The 17,487-nt window shown below is 41.7% G+C and overlaps 1 protein-coding gene across 1 annotated transcript in view; it reads right to left on the reverse strand.

Annotated features, from left to right (window-relative positions):
• Nucleotides 1-17,487, reverse strand: part of LOC146173903 (uncharacterized) — a 51,922-nt gene that overhangs the window by 1,049 nt on the left and 33,386 nt on the right. The window contains exons 10-14 of the mRNA XM_084585294.1: nt 11,871-11,966; nt 8,246-8,371; nt 5,207-5,338; nt 3,965-4,098; nt 2,694-2,778 (exon numbers count right to left, since the gene is read on the reverse strand). Of these exons, the coding sequence (XP_084441420.1) occupies nt 2,694-2,778; nt 3,965-4,098; nt 5,207-5,338; nt 8,246-8,371; nt 11,871-11,966 (573 nt within the window). The remainder of the gene's footprint in view (nt 1-2,693; nt 2,779-3,964; nt 4,099-5,206; nt 5,339-8,245; nt 8,372-11,870; nt 11,967-17,487) is intronic.

Here is a 17,487-nt window from a genome sequence, read left to right on the forward strand (position 1 = left end):
GAGATGACATCTGCCGGCAGAGGTACCGCATTCAAGACCGTGTGAGTGCTGCGGATATTGCAGAACGTAATACAGACTTATGCCGGGCAGAAACACCATTTTTAAATTAATGTTTTGACCGAAAACTGAAGGGCTCGCTGACAAGGTTTACTTGTGCGTAGACGTCAGAGCCAGCAACGCTGGCATTCAGAGCGCCATAACTTTTGACGTCGAGCTTTTTAGTATCCAACTGGAGACCATCTGTGAGCCTGGTTTTCCGCGTGTTGAAGACTTCTCAGTGAAAAGCTAGCCTGCCGTCATTGTTGGTCCAAATATATGCGGGTGTAAATTACAGGGTGGGTCTTCGTGGCTCTCATAAGTCCGGCCGATTCCTGACCTTTGAGGTGGTCCATTTTGTCTGCCTCAAGCCTTATTACGTAGGTAGCACAATATGACGCCCTTTCTTGTATGGAAATACTACCACCTTAAATAATATCATTAATTACGTTAACTATTTAAGTACTGGAGGGATATATATTTTCTCAGGAACCTATAACACGTTGCATCTCTCATCTTCGCTCTACATCGATAACGCGTGTACACTGAGAGTGCGCGTCTGGCAGAGGCGAAACAACTAAAGCGAAACCACCGGGCACCTAACGTTCACCCGTTTGCCTTATAAAGCCCACTGCTGCTAAAGCACTCACGAGACGTAATTTGGCTCGGGAGTCTGTCGCAGTCGCGTGTGCCGCTGCTGGAGAGGCGAGACGCGGAGATGGCGGCAGATGGGAGGCTCTTGTTTTGTGCGGGTAATTTTTTTTTTTTTTTCGCGCAATCGAATTGTGTTGGGTTTTCTGATGACGGGATTTAAACAGCGCTGTCGGCGTATGCGTTCGTGCGGTGGCCGTGACCAGACTGAACATCGCTTTGCAAAAAAAAAAAAAAAAAACTTTACCAGCCGAAAATGTTTTAGTTTGAATAACACGCGCAAGTCAAAGCGTACTACTTCGTTAAAAAGCCTTGTCTGCTTCTCTAATGTCGTAAGGTAAGCTCTCGCGGGAACGTATGCTTGTCTGGGATTTCCGCTTAGCTTTCGACACGGAAGAGCGATGGTCAATAGCTCAGCAGTCAGCAACACAACGTTAACCCGTCCCCCCTTTTGCTGTGCACACTGTGAAAGGAAACGTTGGATATGCGCCTTTTTATGTGTGGGAACGTTTTGTTTCTAAACAAGCTAACTCTCATAACGTAAGGATAATATGCTTCTGATTGTATGCTTAAATAATACAGCATGAGGCTATCGATTTCGTCCTCCTCAACAATCTCTGACGAAACCCAAAACACGTCCTAGGGTCACTAAGGTCGCAGGTTATAGTGAAGGCTTGTAAAAGAAAAATGAATATGTGAATTAAATTTTTTTGAAAGAAAAAAAAAAAAGCTCTCGCTGACCGCCGTCCACGGGGTGCTTGCAGAGCGCAGCTGACACCGCGAACGGCAGACAACATCGGGATGAGATTTCGTTGTGACGTCAGTGGCTAATTGTTGCCAGACCAGAAAGCTGATGTCGATAATAATAATAAAAATTGATTTTAAAACTATCTACAGCACCAAATGAGTTCACATTTCGCAGATAAATAATTTAAGGTTTGTGGAGCGAAACCAAATAATCAGTTTATGCCCAAATGTTAGCTGTCATAACTCCTTTAACACAGCCGCAACCATAGCGTTCAGTTCAAGTCTGCCCGGCCGATTAAGGGCCGCGAAACCTTTCTCCGTGGCGATTCTGGAATCGCAGCGGTATTATAAACAACCGTTTGCTATCATGCCCACGTGTGCTGCACCCGAAATCGCAGCAAAGAGGCACACGAGCCGTAGCAAAACACACCACGATATGCGCCACGCGCGCATGCTGTTGTGCACCGGGGGAAAGGAGGAAGCCAACATAACAAGCAAGTTAAAAACGGGCGGAAACACGTGATGGCGCTTGGCCAATGGGAGGGTTGAATACCGAAGGAAAGCCCCGGAGAGGAGGCGGGCGGCAACCTACACATGTTGGCGATACCTTTAGTTTATTAAGGGGTTTTAGCTTAACCCTACTTGTTGCGCCCCCTAGGATCGTCGCGTAAAATTGCGGAGCTTTAATCCTACTAAACCAGTTCAATGTCTTCGCCGCGGTAGATCAAGGGCTAAGATGCTCGGTTACTGAACTCGAGTGTCTGGGTTAGAACCCGGCCGGTTCGAACGCGCTGCGATGGTGAAAGCATTACGGGAGAGCTCGGTCGGTGATTTTGCACGTCACCGGCTCCTTCATTCCCTATGTTGACTGGCGAACTTGAAAGACCTGTCAGGGAGAAGCGTGTGTGGATGCTGTTATTCAGGGCTGAGTTTTAATTACCATCGCCAGACAGCGTGGTTGTAACATATGGAAACAGCTTGGAGAATCAGAGCAGCAGCCCAAGCAAGATCGAAAAAGATATCTGGTCGGTAACAATCAGCTTGTGAGTGCTTTCTCTACTATAACAAAGCACAATTCAATGCGCTTTTCTTCGCTAAGTTTTGGCTTTTTTTAGATATGTGTATGTACGTGTGCATGTTTGTGAGTGCGCGTATCTGCTGGTTACCATTTTAAACCACTTTACCGAGTTTCAAAATCTGCGCGCCGAACGTGCGCATTCGGGATCCACATGTGCAGTGCATCAAAGAACATCACTCACCTCTAAGGCCTCTCGCAATTTCTTGATTTCATCTTCAATGCATTTCCGTTCCTCAAGTTCTTGCTGGTCAATATGGCTGCTAGAGCTGAAAGATAAATGGTGAAACGTAATTAGAATATAGCGGACCCTCTGCTATCGTTAGATTGTATTGAGATCTGTCAGAATGAATGCCTGCTCAACGTCTCAGATACTTCTGCGGCAAGTGCAAAATAAAAATGGGGATATCTTTATTACAACCCGTTAGGTAAGTGTACCTTATCAGCACCTTATCTCGCTCGTAGCAACACCTGACACTCGAATAAGCAAAGCTATCGGGTGGTATTTTCTAGAACGGTACGTGGGGTAATTTTCGCTTGCATTGGGGGTAATAATGTGAACACAAAGTTATACCGCATTTCCGAGTTTCGAGAACTACTCTTGAAATGTAAGCTTATTTAAAAAATATTTAAAAGATTCTAATTTACTAATTATTGCCTTTAAACAGTAACTTTAGCCAAGGGTTAAAAAACAAAGCATTTGAGGTAGGCCAGAGAAACCACTTATATACAACTGACAGCCTTCTGGCGCACATCGGATATTTTTATTTTGCAATTATTTAAAAAAAAATATTTAAAATATTCTAATTTACTAATTATTGCCTTTAAACAGTAAATGTGGTTTGCAAAGTTTGAGAGAACCTTCTGAAACCCCCATTCCATGTTTTTTCCGATAAGGAAAGCCTGGCGTGGACTTTTTTGAAGCTCTAAAGCAAGCGCGCGAAATACAAAAATACCCCAGGCAATTGCGAAATAAAATATTGCCTGTGGTGTGCCTGCTAGCTGGCAGCTGTATGCAAGTTGTTTTTCTAATCTACCTCAAATATTTTATTCTTTAACCCTTCGCTAAAGTTAGCTTAGACACCCAGTATATATACGGCAGAACTTAAAAATGAAGATACAAGGAAATGAGACATGTTCAGCGGCGACCAGGTTCTGCGTATAGGCCTAATATGAGCCTTCATATTCACGCCAGGTATATAAAACAAGAGATAGGCAACCCTCAGGTTAATATCAATGCTGCTGTAATGCCATTTTATTGCTTTTTTTAAATATTCTTCATTACGGCATGCATTCGGCAACCGCCCATAAAAGAGGCCAAATGTTTAATCTGCGAGAAAATATTAAAAAACGCTACGGCACCGTCATTAACTCTTTTATCGTGGCAGCATTCAGTCGTAACGTATCATTACACTTGTAAGCCCACCTTAGTTTTCTAAAAAGTATATTGTTAACCTGTTAGGGAAAATGATGTTCGCGAAGGTTTTTTCTGGACCTGTTTCCAGACGTTCTTCTTGCTCTCTTGGCGGCCCTTGCTGTCTGCTTTCTTGATTTTCCGCAGAATGCAGAAAACACTCTCTGATGTGCTCCTGTTGCGGCAGACGAAACTTGCATAAGTAGGCGGTGTACTCAAGCACATCAATAACACAAACAGACGAAAAAGATGCAGAAGCAGAGAAGAGGTCTGCCACAAACGTTTTTTAGCGTAAATAGATCTATACATTTCTAGTTATGATTGTTCTCCTAATGTTGCTTTTCTAAGCTTGTTTTTTGACAGGACTACGTGAGAGGAACGCTACGCAGTGAATCTGGCATCAGTGTCGGCGTCAGGGTTGTGAGCTGAAAATCCTTATCATTTCACTGGCCAATGGCAGCTGACAGCTCACATGACCGAGCACTGATTCTTCTACAGTTTATGCGACTTAGCGAGACCACATTATAACAGAAAGTTGAGAGGCGCTGCGCACTCGACTTGCTAATTTGGGCAGGAAGGTGGAATAAGAACCAACCTTCCAATGGTCTTAGATGCTGAGTCAGGCACGACTCCTATTCCAGGGAGGCACGTTCATACGGGTTGGTCATAAAGCGGGGCTTTATAGCCGAAAGGGTAGCCTACGTTAACGCCTGCTACCCTTAAGGAGGAGTTTGAGTATCGCTCGTTCATTGATTTATCATTCAGCAGCTTTGCTTGGTTCTGATATAGGGCCCTATGGAAAAGGAAGGTGAATTGGGGTGGGGTTCGGGTTCCAGAGGCTGGAAAGGTGATTGGTTTCCTATGCACGACACCTTAGGGCGCTTCGAAAGATACAGCTCTCGGGCTTCGTACGCGCCTTGGTGAGCTAGGGACGCTGGAATTGTGCAGGAATGAGAAGAGAGCTGCCCATTTCACATGTTATTCTGAAAGCATGTTACGGAGCCAAACACCCACATTTAGACCTCCTCCAAGATCTTTAGCTTTTTCGTTTATGCAAGAAATTGGATCTCCAGCCTTTGCAAAAGCAAGCATTGTGCGAGAAAGGACAAATTTTTTTTTGAGCAACATTCGATAATGATTAGAAACCTGCAAAAAAAAAAAAAAAAAACACACATCATATTTGTGAACGTTTATCAAGGTTGTTAACATGATTCCCACTCCTTACTTCTGTAAAAAATGGTTTCTTTGAGGTTGTGCAATGATAAAGGAGATGCTTCACTCACCTTGATTTCTGAACTTTCCCAGAATTCATTGCAGTGTGGGCAGTGTTTCTTTTCTGGGAGCTTTGCATTTATTTCTCTGGGTTCATCGCTGGCTGTTCCAGGGACCGAGTATTTGGAGCTGCCTTCATATTCCTGCATTTGCATTAAACAAAGGGAGAAAACGCAGCACTCGTGAGCATGGTACACTACCCCTAATGAGAAACGTACATCTACTTGAATGCAGGCTGTGGCTGACAAATTAAAAAAAAGAAGAACAACGGATCACAACAGAGAAATTTCGAAACAAAACCTATAATTGCAGGAACACGCTCTCATCCATGGCTGGAAGATTTACCAGTAATTTCTTCTCTTCATGGAGCTAATGACCTTTTCAGCTAACCAAGTCTGGTCGTTGCTGTAAATGACGAGTTTCAGGGCGGGGGCGAGACAATGATATATCTCCTTTGAAACGGAATTAAACGCGCCTTTTAAAGCTTAGCACTCGCAATGTTACACAAAGCCCCAGAAAAACATTCGTCCAAGTAATATGCCTATTGGAAGTAACTACATTCGGCACGTGTTTCATAGCGTGTGTATATTATATTTATGTACGAAATAGAATTTAAGCATCTAGAGAACAGGTAAAAAGAATGTTTTATGCATGCATGCCATATTATATAGAACTTTCTAGATGAACTGGTTTGTAGACTAGTGAATCCTTCGAGCTTCTATGCATTTGTTTCATTGGCACTTTTTAAACAGATTCGGCCGATTTAGATAACGTTTTATAGATTGAGGAAGCCATAAATTGTTATTCCGTTGCTTTGTGCGAACTATCCTCTGAGTATGGAAAAAAAGCGTTTCAAAATTGTGTATGCATAGTTTCCAAAATTATGGCGCTGGCTAGCACACTACTTTACGACTTTGTGCACAAATGACATGATACTGCGAAAATACCGACGCGTCTAAAATAAAGATGAAACATGTTGAGCTTTAGCTGCGTTTCGTCCATTAGCCAATACCAATAAGCATCGCAATCGCCGATGTGGGAAATAAAGATATGTGCCTTATTTAGCACTGTTTTCACGTGGGTGAATCAAGAGGATGCCCCTCGGGGAAACGCTAAATTTGACACATGGAAGATTGTGTGGTTGCAAATGAATGTCTATGTTCCACATTTTAGGCAGACTGTTCAGGCAGGGATTTTTATCATCATAACACAACTACATCCGAGCTTTCATCGTTCTAGCTAATTGAGAACAGATTAGAAGCCACTGCGGAGACTCAGCGCCTCAGATAGTTGTTTGCTGGGTTTGAATTGTTGGTTGCAGTAATGCACGGCGACCAACGACCTTCAGTAATGAACATTCGCTAAGCTGCACATGCTAGTTTAGAAGAACTGAGTGGTTTACACCAAACAGAAGACTCCCACATGAAACATGTTTTTGTTCTTTTATTAATAATGTCGATTCTTGCATCAGGGTACAAAAATATTTCTAAATAAAATTAGAAGGGGTATTGAATGAACGAAAAGAGGTTGGCTGTTGTAAAAATGTTCTAGAGGGAACGATGACAAGGTCACTGCGTCCAAGCAATGTAAGAAGATCAGTGGTTCATTTCACTCAACTTTCCGAATATTTTGTCCCAATTATCTCTGACATTCATGTAAATTATTAGCACTGTGTTGCGTTTCGTTTAAATGTAGGAAAAATAAAAAACTTTTGTCTATCGGGGTCTTGAATTTAAATCATTCTTCAGGCCAGAATATATCTTAGGCGATTTCGTTATCTACTCCTTCGCTCACATTCCATCTGTTTATGACGAATGAAGAAGTTTTCATAGGTCCTACAGAGATTTCTTATTTAGAGTTATCACTTATGTTCAAACTTTGCCATTCTTCAAGCGCTTTGCTATATGCGATGTCGAATTCATCTGCGAACGATGGTTCTATGTTCTGAAATTGACCTCATGAATACATTTTTTTCTTCCCTCTTTTATGGAGTTTTATTTTCATTACAAAATATCTTCGAAGTATTCTTTTGTATGAAACATTGCATGCTCGAACAAAAATAACTGAAACATTGTAAATCCTCTAGAATTCCTTCTTTTCTCTAAAAAGCTTTTGTTGCCATGTGTATTTTCGATAACAGTATGTTGATAGCAGCTCTAACGCTGTTCAAGTAGTGGGAGCATAGATTAAATGCAGATGGCTTAGCAGCAAAGCAGGTTTTCTTCTGTTCAAAGTAATTTACAGCTTTAAAAATTCTACTACGAAAAGCTAGGTATTCATCTCCTACATGCTATGAGATAGTAATGTTGCGTAATATAGCAATGGTATTTTTGCTCCGAGGCTTGAAGAGATTTGTTAATGAAAGTTTGTAGAAAGTAAAAAATAATCAGACTGAGTCGCATAACATTCACATTTGGATCCTTTCACTTTGTGCTAAAGTTATAAGAAATGTCATGGCTATGACACAATATCTATTATCCGCGTTATTATTACATTTTCATCTTGTTGCAGTGATGAAATTTCTTTAAGTTTTAAGGCAAAAATTCTTGGATAATCAAAACAAAATACAATATTATATTTATTCCTAAGCATAATGCTCTCATAAACGTCATGATGTTATAAGGCAGTTACCGTTAAAAATACACAGAAACAATTTTTAGTATATATACGGTATTCCAGATGTGCCTCATCGTGGTTTTGTTTGTACATATGTCATTAAGTAGTTGTTTATTTACATTGATGTTTCTGGGATTAAGTATTTTATATTCTGGTTACCACAACGGCAAATCTTGTAAAAATAGTTGAATCTCTCACATTTTGCTAGGATAGCCAGCCCCCCCCCCCCCCCCCCTCAGACCCCTATTTTACCCGTAGTATATTCACCAAAGTCCAATTATGAGCCCATTTCTTTACCATCTTTAATGGTACCTCAACTCAAATTGACTAGATTTGAAAATTTTTCAAATCGTCAAGTTTCTATAATAATTTTCTATAAATAAAAGCATGCCATGCCAAACTAGAACTTTTCTGTGCTCCATTTCAAAACTTACCTGAGCTGAAGAATTAGCTTGAATTAATGCCTCGAGTCTTGGTGTAAGTTCACTTACGTTTTGTTTCTTCGATAGTGATTGTGCGAGGTCTGGAAGCACTTCCGAATGGCCTGCTGACAGATGTGCCTGAAAAAGTCATTTCTGGAGATTGGGCTGCGTATAGACTGACTATTTTGAAATACTTTGACAACATAGAAAAAATCTACTTCACTGGAAGTGTCACAGTACCTTGCTGCTCTTTTTGCTCACCCTATTTACCATAGGTCGCGTTTTTATCGCCTTCTTTTCCACGCGAGATGCGCCGCAGTTTATATGGTCTATCGCAGCCAGGCACGGCTGGTTTCATATTTTTCTAGATCGTTTTTATTTTCTTTAGAAGCTCTATATCAGCTTTCTGTTGCCGGATTTAGGTTCAGTTTTGCCAGCAGCCATGAACTTTGAAGCTTGACGATAGGCTAGCATGTTTGCTGCTATCACTGCAGCCAATTTGAGCAGATGTTCGTGGTCTAAAACCGGCGTGCCCAATTAGTTTCCAGCTGTGCTGAATCTCGGACTGCCGTCACGAGTGCGTGACACACACTGGGTTTCCCCAGGAGTGCTACTTCGACTACGACGAGCTCTTTCTCATTGGTCATATCGTAAGCAAGGACGGAGATAGCCCAGACCCACAGCAAAAGCGGCAAGCGCAACATTTGGGCCGATTCCTGGCACCAGACTGCGCACATTGCTTGGATTGTGCGCACATCATCAAAGATTTGCCCAAAACTTCTGCTGCCTCGTCGGAGCTCTGACCGAACTTACAAATTCAGACATGTCATTTTAAGAGCAACTACCGTAAGTAGAAGCCGTCAATAATCGAGAGTGATGTTACAGTTCTCTCCCTCATGTGCACACTCTGATGACAAGGCCAGTACTGAAAGTCATATCGACACAAAAGCTTAGGCCTATAGATTAGTACTTGCTTAGAAAAGTAATGCACATGAGCCAACTATTCAACGATTGAGAACGGGTCACAATCTCGGCTGCATCAATATTTGGACCTTGCTTTTACGAACGACATTGAAGATAGTGAGCGACCACCATGCACAGTGCACCGCGCACCGTGCTAGCTTTCTAGTTGTAAGAAATCCTCCGGTCTTCTGATTCAAATGCAGACTGCCTTTTCAGGAGTTTCATATCATCGGCGTTTACAAGAATGAATGGAAGTACAACAATACGGAGTGCCTACCGCTAAGACCTGTCGACACGCCGCTTAGAAAGGCCAATAACTACGCCTTTTTTCTGACCCATATACAATCGGGACATCGTGAAACAGCTAACTCACCAGGAGCTGCAGAGCCCCATGAACTACATACAGAGAAAGTTGACCAACCTTTCCTGACCGTTCAGAAGCATATAATTTTTGTTTTAGCTTCGTCACAGTGTACATGTTAAGAACATTTCCAACCTTGAGCTCCATATCTGTCATGCAGGCGCACATTTGTGAGGAAATCCTGCTCACGTTGCATAATAAGCCTAAAGCTTACTACCTTGGCTTTACCCGTACCCACCATTCTATTCAGGACACATATTGCGGTTCCCGCTTCAGTGCTGACATCACCCACCTGATTAAGAATTATTGTTACTGGCAATAGCATAAGTCGCTGCCAACAGGTATCAAAGAATTTCTACAGGAAATCTGTCCACCAATAACTACAAGGCCATTCCATCAGACAAGCAGGGATATACTTGGCCTTTTCTCTATGCTGACTTCCGCCAAAAATGGAAAAGAGTTGCAAATGATTACCTGACTAGCCAAGCAGAAGTGAAAGCCCCGGCTTAATGGTGCCGTCACAGATATCGCTATGCCCTTCGTCGAAAGCATCCTCCCCTGACACGGCCTTCCACAGTGCTCTTCAAGGACAGAACACCGTTTGAACCTAAGCTCACTGAGACCTCCTTGGCCTAGTGTAAGGAAGACCAGCCAAGAACTTCGCATCCGCTGAGCATCTGGTTTAAGGGGTGCTTGCACTAAACTATCGCACACATAAATTCGACGTACGCTTCGCCTATGACGCCGCCATTATTTATGTAGTCTGGTCAGTTCCATTCCAGCAAGTCTATGACAAGGAGCCTATACCAAATAACCGCGTTCTATCACCACGCACTGGAAGCCCGACGACTCACCCTGGTTATATAAAGGCCGCAATGGCCCGACGGCAAGCGCAATTTTTAATAGGACGTGACGAAAAATCCCAAACCAGGAGATCGATTCTTGATTTGGAAGCATATTCACTGTGCCGGAATGTGTGAAGAACATTTGCGCCCTCATTTCGCTTTCTTTAATGTCATTCGTCGGCCAGACGAAATCACCTTCACAATCAATATTCTAAAGTCAGCATACGGCGACTTCAGTGATGCGAAATTGTGCATGTTGTGCGCCTAATGCCATATTGCGAGCGATAAAGGATATGGCGTGTTATCAGTAAAGTTTTTATTTTTAGTTCGTTATGGTTCATTTTATCGTCTTTTTTCTTACAGTAGCCTCGAGTACGCTTTCTTGAGTGTGAGTAACGCCGCTACATTTGTTCCTTCTGTTCACATTCAACGCCGCTGGGAAAACTTCGCTTCTTTCTTTACAGTGAAGATACCCATGCATTTACCTCAACTACAGTGGCCATACACGAATGCGGATACTTCTACATTGTTTTGTTTACTTTTGATTGTTATTGGCGGCTTTACTTCTGGCTCTATTGCCGACTTAAATTGAAGACTGTGGAGAACAGCGGGCATCTTGTAGTACGAAGCCCGCTAATCAATATTGCTGTTATATCTTCCACTGAGTTGAAGAGCTCTCGGTAGGCAAATTCGACCGAATAAGGAAGACCTTCCAGTGTCTTGGCGACTATATGAATGCCGTCTGGACAATGTTTCGAGAGGTGTTACTGCGTACGTGATATATGCAAATCCGGCTACTTATTTTTTGAAGCCCCATGCATGTACCTTTTTAACTTAACTTCGTTACCGCCGATGAACTTTTCGTGATGATGTATGTTTCATCTCATTTTTACTACCTGGCAATTATTCAGCAGCAGTGGATAATTTATTTTGCGTTTCGGATATGCCATTGATTTTTCTATCTGAGTATTCGCTAGGTAATGTTTTTTGGCTCATTAAGTAGCGACTACATTACGTTGATTTAGGTAGAAAATTATTTTGAGAATGTGAATCGCCGAACAATAACCAGGAAATCGGTTTTGAAAACAAGAAAACCATCGTATATTAAAAAGATGCCTTTTCCTATTTCATTCTTGAAAACTCGAAACTATGTGCCGCACACTTTGCATCGTACTCGTGCGTCCGCGTTTTTATTTCCTTAAAGTGCTTGAAGCGATGCGGAACTTTATCACATGCATTGTGGAAAATTTAAAACCAGGCTAACCTTAGTTTTTTTTTCTTTAAGTAATAAAAAGTTTTCTCATATTAGCATGTCCCTCAAGGAACAAGTTATACTTGCTGTCTGATATTAAATTTCAATAATTTTCGACTAATCGATACGCTAACAGAAACACCGACTGGTTAAACAGTGATTCAATAGGAAACAGTTCGAGGCAAAATGGAACCGGAAATATGGCAGTATCTTTACCTTCATAAAGTCGTAAGGCATCTTCTCGAAGCAGATGGGACATACAAGAATGATATTATATAAGCCTTCGTTCAGTTGAGGTTGCTGGGTGGAGGCCTACGTGGGGAGTGAACAAATTAATAACAGCCAATCAATATGCTCTCCCAAAAAATATGCCGGCTTAAATAGAGCAAAACCGTTACACAATTTTCTTTTAAATATTGAACCATAAAAATATGCCGGCTTAAATAGAGCAAAACCGTTACACAATTTTCTTTTAAATATTGAACCATCATTACATAATGCTAAAGGTACGAATTTCAAATTCCTGGCGTTATCTATTTTTAAACCTTGCAAATAAGGCAAAGAAAATATCACGGCACTAACACTCGGATGCGAGTGATGCTATCCAATGCACAACACCTTTTTCTGCATGCTACGGTGACAAAGAAACAAAATAAACATTTCTCGATCGCGTGTGAGTGGTGCCTACCTACTGATAGTAATTTTTCTGCCTCTGAATGCTTCTGGCGGATTTGCTCTGCCGGTCTCTTTCTCTCACGTTCTGCCGATCAGTGCAAAACACATGAAAATGGCATTGACTAAACTCGAAAAACTTGGGTTAATAAACCAGTTCTTGTTGCAGGAAAAAATGTTCAGGAAACGGAGAAAGCACGGGCTCAACTGCGAAGGCTGTTCTCACACCCATCTCCAATTTTTGCTATTAAAAGCGGTAACCTTGCGTGAAATGCGACCTGGTTGATTTTCTGTCTGTGCTCCTTCAAACACCTATCTCGTGTTTGTACCGTGGCCTAGTAAGAAACGCTTGTGACATATTTCCTAAATAAATGCAAACTTTTGGATTTCCCCGCGTGTTAGGCAGAAATGTGCCCAAGACGCATCGACCATGGTCTGATAATAGTTCTTGCAGCCGTTAAATTCCCTCTAAAAAGTTTTTGAAGGTTACATATACGATTCACGCTGAAATTTTCAGCTTCGTGCTACATCTAAAGCCGGATTCGAAGGTTTCAATTCGATGGTTTGCTCTCGAGTGCGTAGTGATGTACAAGCGGCAAGTCTAATACATTGTAGAGTTTGGAGTGTGAGTGGGATTGCTTATGGCTTGTACATTATATATGTAGGTCCCGTCATGAGAGAAGTGTACCACTATATAGGGGGCAAAACACGAGGTTCTGCATTTTTTTTTTGTTTTGTGTTTTTTGTATCAGAGGTTACATGTGCTTTTCTTTATTATTTTGCAAGTGTTCTATACTTTATCACTAAGTTCAACAAACGGTTTATTGATATCGTCTACAGCGGTATGTTTCATCTGTTTCATTAATTGCAGTTGGTTTATTACATAGCAATCCGCAATAAAATGCCAATCTTTTGTATTTCTTTTTTCCTATCCATAGTTATTTGGAGTGACTCAGTTTCATGCAATCAAATTTCTGTATTTGCTCCTTGTGTTTATGATTCGAAGTGCTCTTTTGTATGCTTTGTATACGTTTTTCAAACTGCACGCTGAACGTCATCCGGAGCGGAAGCCTTTGTCAGGCTCTGTAGCCTTTAGCTTTCGCTCCGGCTTTCTGTAATAGAAAGGAACAAATAAAGAAAAGAAAGAAAGAAAGAAATAAAACCATTGTAAAGAGGGAGTTGAGCTCCGGCAACAACCTCATTCCGAGTGCACGGCGCAAAATCAATAGTTGACATGAAAGGCTAGGACGATAGCTTTTGCAAGGTCTCTCTCGGGTCTTTTTCTCGGGTGGAAACTCTGTTGCACTATATTAATGATGATGGTCACTTCATACGTTGCAAATTTGGTTAGTCCAGTTGGTGGGAGAATTCACGTTGAAGTATTCGCGCCATTTATAGTGTACCGAGCATAGAGACTAAGGTTTGAAGAACTGAGGTTCTGCTTGAAAGGAAGTTGAGTAGACGAAGCGAAAGGAATTCGACCAGGAATTTTGGTTGAGCTCAGGCCATTAACCACCCTTGCTCCAGGTAGATGTCTTCTAGTATCCGCGATAATAACTGGGGGGTTTATATGCGCTTTAGCTTTGATGGAAGTGGACGTTAGGAAACGAGGGAATTTTACCTTGGCGATAGCCAGTCTTTAATGGGAACCTGCGATGTCATCTCTCGCAGTAAAAAGTAAACGCGGCCGCAGTGGAAAAACATACAGCGTGACGTACATGATAAATCTTGTATTCAATGCGCTTCAAAGCACGAGGCGACAGGGACACAAAAAATGACAACCACTGTACGTGTCTCTTGCGCCTCTGCTATTTCAATACCTCCGATGTGTGTCATTCATGTACAATCTAGCCGCATCCATCAAACGTCTGAGCATAGTGAATGACCATTTGTAGCAAGTTCGATGTCGGCAAGTGCTTGTTATCGCGAATTGGCAACTTGAAAAAAGGTCTGATAAATATAGCTGCTGCTGTATATCCTATCTAATCGCAAATGCATTGCCCCTCAGTTGAATTTGAAATTGCGAAATCTTTTCTAGCAAAATTAGCTAATATCACACTTACTTGCATTGGCGATTGATAGTGTACCTCACGCAGTTCGTTTTGCAGGGGCTTGCACTTTTGTTTTTCTTTCGGAATAGAAGATCGTAGTTTCAATTTCAGAACATAGCCATATCCAAGAGAAAAACTCTTAAATACCATATTCGACTCATCTCCGCTCTCCCGCCTTTCCTCTTCGGAAGTACAAGCATATATAAACGCGACATGCGGGGATCAACTGGCTCAGATGAAAACAAGTTCACTCGACGAAACGTTTTCTCCCGGACTGAGCCTCCCATTCAACCACTGTTCGGTTTCCTTTGATAGTGCTTCTACAGAACATCAGCACTAACTATCACACAAGGAAACAAAACTTGCACATCACCTCTTGCGTCACTGTTCTATATTTGCAAATTCGACAAACATGATCTTTGTCGGCATGCAGACAAGGTCCACACATGCTGTGCTGACACGAAAGCCTGTACAGCCTCTCCTCAATCAAGTTGCAGCCCACGCAATACTCCAGCAACGATTCGTCCCATTTGAAAATCTTGCACGTGACGAAACTACTTTCATCTACCCACAAATGTAAGAAACACCTGAAAATATAAAAACAAAAACAAAATTTAAAAATATTTTTATTCAGCACATCTCCCGCGCGCACCACGTGCTTTGTTAGAGTATTTTTACAATGCGGCAATTGTTGAAACTCAGTAATAGAAGTGGTTTTTGATTGTAAAAGGAATATCAATGGTTACCTGCTTTGAATAGAGAAAGTGAAATTGAAACGGTTCCTAGCCAGCCCTTTAGTAAACGTCTGCTGGCGATGTAAACCATGATTTGATGCTGTGTAATGGGACTGTCAAATTTTGACATGGACTAGCAGAGAGTTTCGGCGAATATTTAACCGGTTAGCAAAACCACCTGTAATGATGGAACCGTAGCTCTAAATCCAAATAGGTGGCTTCCTTCAAGGGCCCTGTAGGAAACGAAACGCGAGTTGGAAATGCAGCGCTCACCCTTGATTCACTTACATTTTCCAGCGAGATGCCTGGTGGGCTCATTAATTAAATTTTCAGAGGTGTAAGCGCTTATATATATTGTGCCAAGAACAATTTATATCTCTAATAATGAGACTGTTTCATACTTTACGAGCACATCTGAGTTATCGCACTGCACATTTCATAAATGATGATTTTCATTGGATTCAGCGAACATATAAATGAAACATGGTTATTTGTGAAGACAGAGACGCTTTGCACTGGGGATGTTTTCACCGTATAGAAAGAGTAAAAGATTACAAGGGTGTAACTTTGAGTTAGATAATGGACATAATATCGGTGTTGGGAGTTGCAGATTCGAAATCTGCCCTGGCGAAACGGCCGTTGGGCCTTACTATTAAGTTGTGATAACCCGCTAAAAGCGGAAGCGTACCAAGCTGTCACAAGATAAAGACCTTAGTGTACCTCGGAAGATCGTACACTGACCTAGTATAATTCAATATGTTCTCTTTAAAGTTTTTGGAAAATTAAACTTCACCGTTAGTAGTCAGGAAATGCAACATTATTGGCTTTAGGTGGCGCTGCCCGTATTGTAGTTCTCGTTTCTGCGTACTTCTTTTCCCTTAAACACTGATCATTTCATTCGAGCCGCGATTATCTCACACGCGCCTATTGGGGTACTTTCGTATGCTACTACATTCAATGAAAGTCTACCCGACATAGATCTGTAGCCCAGCTAACCAAGCCTTTCGAACGTATCTGCGTTTCCTAGGAGCCTGAGATGGTATACATGCTTACAGAAGGTTAATCGACATTCCACCTTTCATTTTAAATTACCCGCTCTGGCAGTTCGCGCTCGCTTTTAAATGTGATATGTTATTTTGTGACGTTGTCTAACTCGGCGATCAATCAGTGCCTATCCATGTCTACTGCCCACTACTACTTAGCTGAGACATGCCAGTGACGTTATCTCAAACGTCGACAACGTCGATTCCAGATTTTCTGATCATCTGTACTGTCAAAATAACAAAAAGCAGATGCGAGATAGCATTGCCTAATCACGAAGATATTATTCATGACACGCTAGCATTTACAAGCGGTGGGTCGGTAACACACCAGGCCGCCGCTCATAGTAAGACACGTTCCAAGAGAAACTGCCTCTCACTGAAACGCGATGTTCAGTCCTGGCAGTTTGGAGCCTACACTTACGGATGCTGTTTGCTGTTGCAATAATGTTCAGCACCGACATACGTTAATGCGGAGAAAAGATTCTCACTTCTTAATTAGGCCGAACGCAGTTACGCTCGTTGACAAAAAAGCTCACCTTTCGGAATTGACACATGTAGAGTATATACCCTGTTTGCATTTCAATATAAAGATTTTTTGTACATCCAAGAAGCAGTATCTGTCGATACGATTATCAGTTTCATCTCTGAACTTCCTTTGTCGTTATTCCCCATTTTGTTGCTATGTCGAACAATGACGTGTTACATACAGACGTGTGTCTTAGTAAGTACGCTCTATAACATAAAAGACAGGCATTGCAATTGCAACACAATGTTTAAAGAATGCATAAAAACAATGCGCGCGACAGAAATGGTCCTATTATATTAACTGGTAAGCAGAAGTGGAATAAAGGTAGGGTGCTAATTTTTATCGTATCTAGTGACAAAAAAAGGACATTCTTCGTGGATATGAGGTGTAATACTTGTAAACTAAACACATAGCTCTGTTACTTGCGAAATGCCAGTTTTGATTTTGCAATCCCTTTTGTTACCAATATTCAGTGATTCCTTTAAATAATATGATCTTGGTAAATTATGCTTTGAATCACCAAGTAGAAAGTAGACACTATGTCAGGGTTCGAGAAACGGTAATAAGCAAGAGGCCTTAAATGTTCAACCTTGCCTACGCCTCAGGCCTTTCTCAACCTCAAGTAGAATACTGCAGTGTTTTTCGTAGTCATTATCCGGTCCTTTTCAGACGCTCAGCTATTCTAACAAGCAGGTCTCTCTGTGTTATGTCACTTGCAGGGTTCAGTGCACATGCAGTACGAATTCCATTATCTGTATGCGTTCTCAGAAAGTCCCAAAACTGCTCGAGCTGCATTACTGACATAGA

The sequence above is a fragment of the Amblyomma maculatum genome, chromosome 11, assembly GCF_055883805.1.
Source record: "Amblyomma maculatum isolate TAMU_Amacu chromosome 11, ASM5588380v1, whole genome shotgun sequence".
NCBI classification, from domain to species: domain Eukaryota; kingdom Metazoa; phylum Arthropoda; class Arachnida; order Ixodida; family Ixodidae; genus Amblyomma; species Amblyomma maculatum.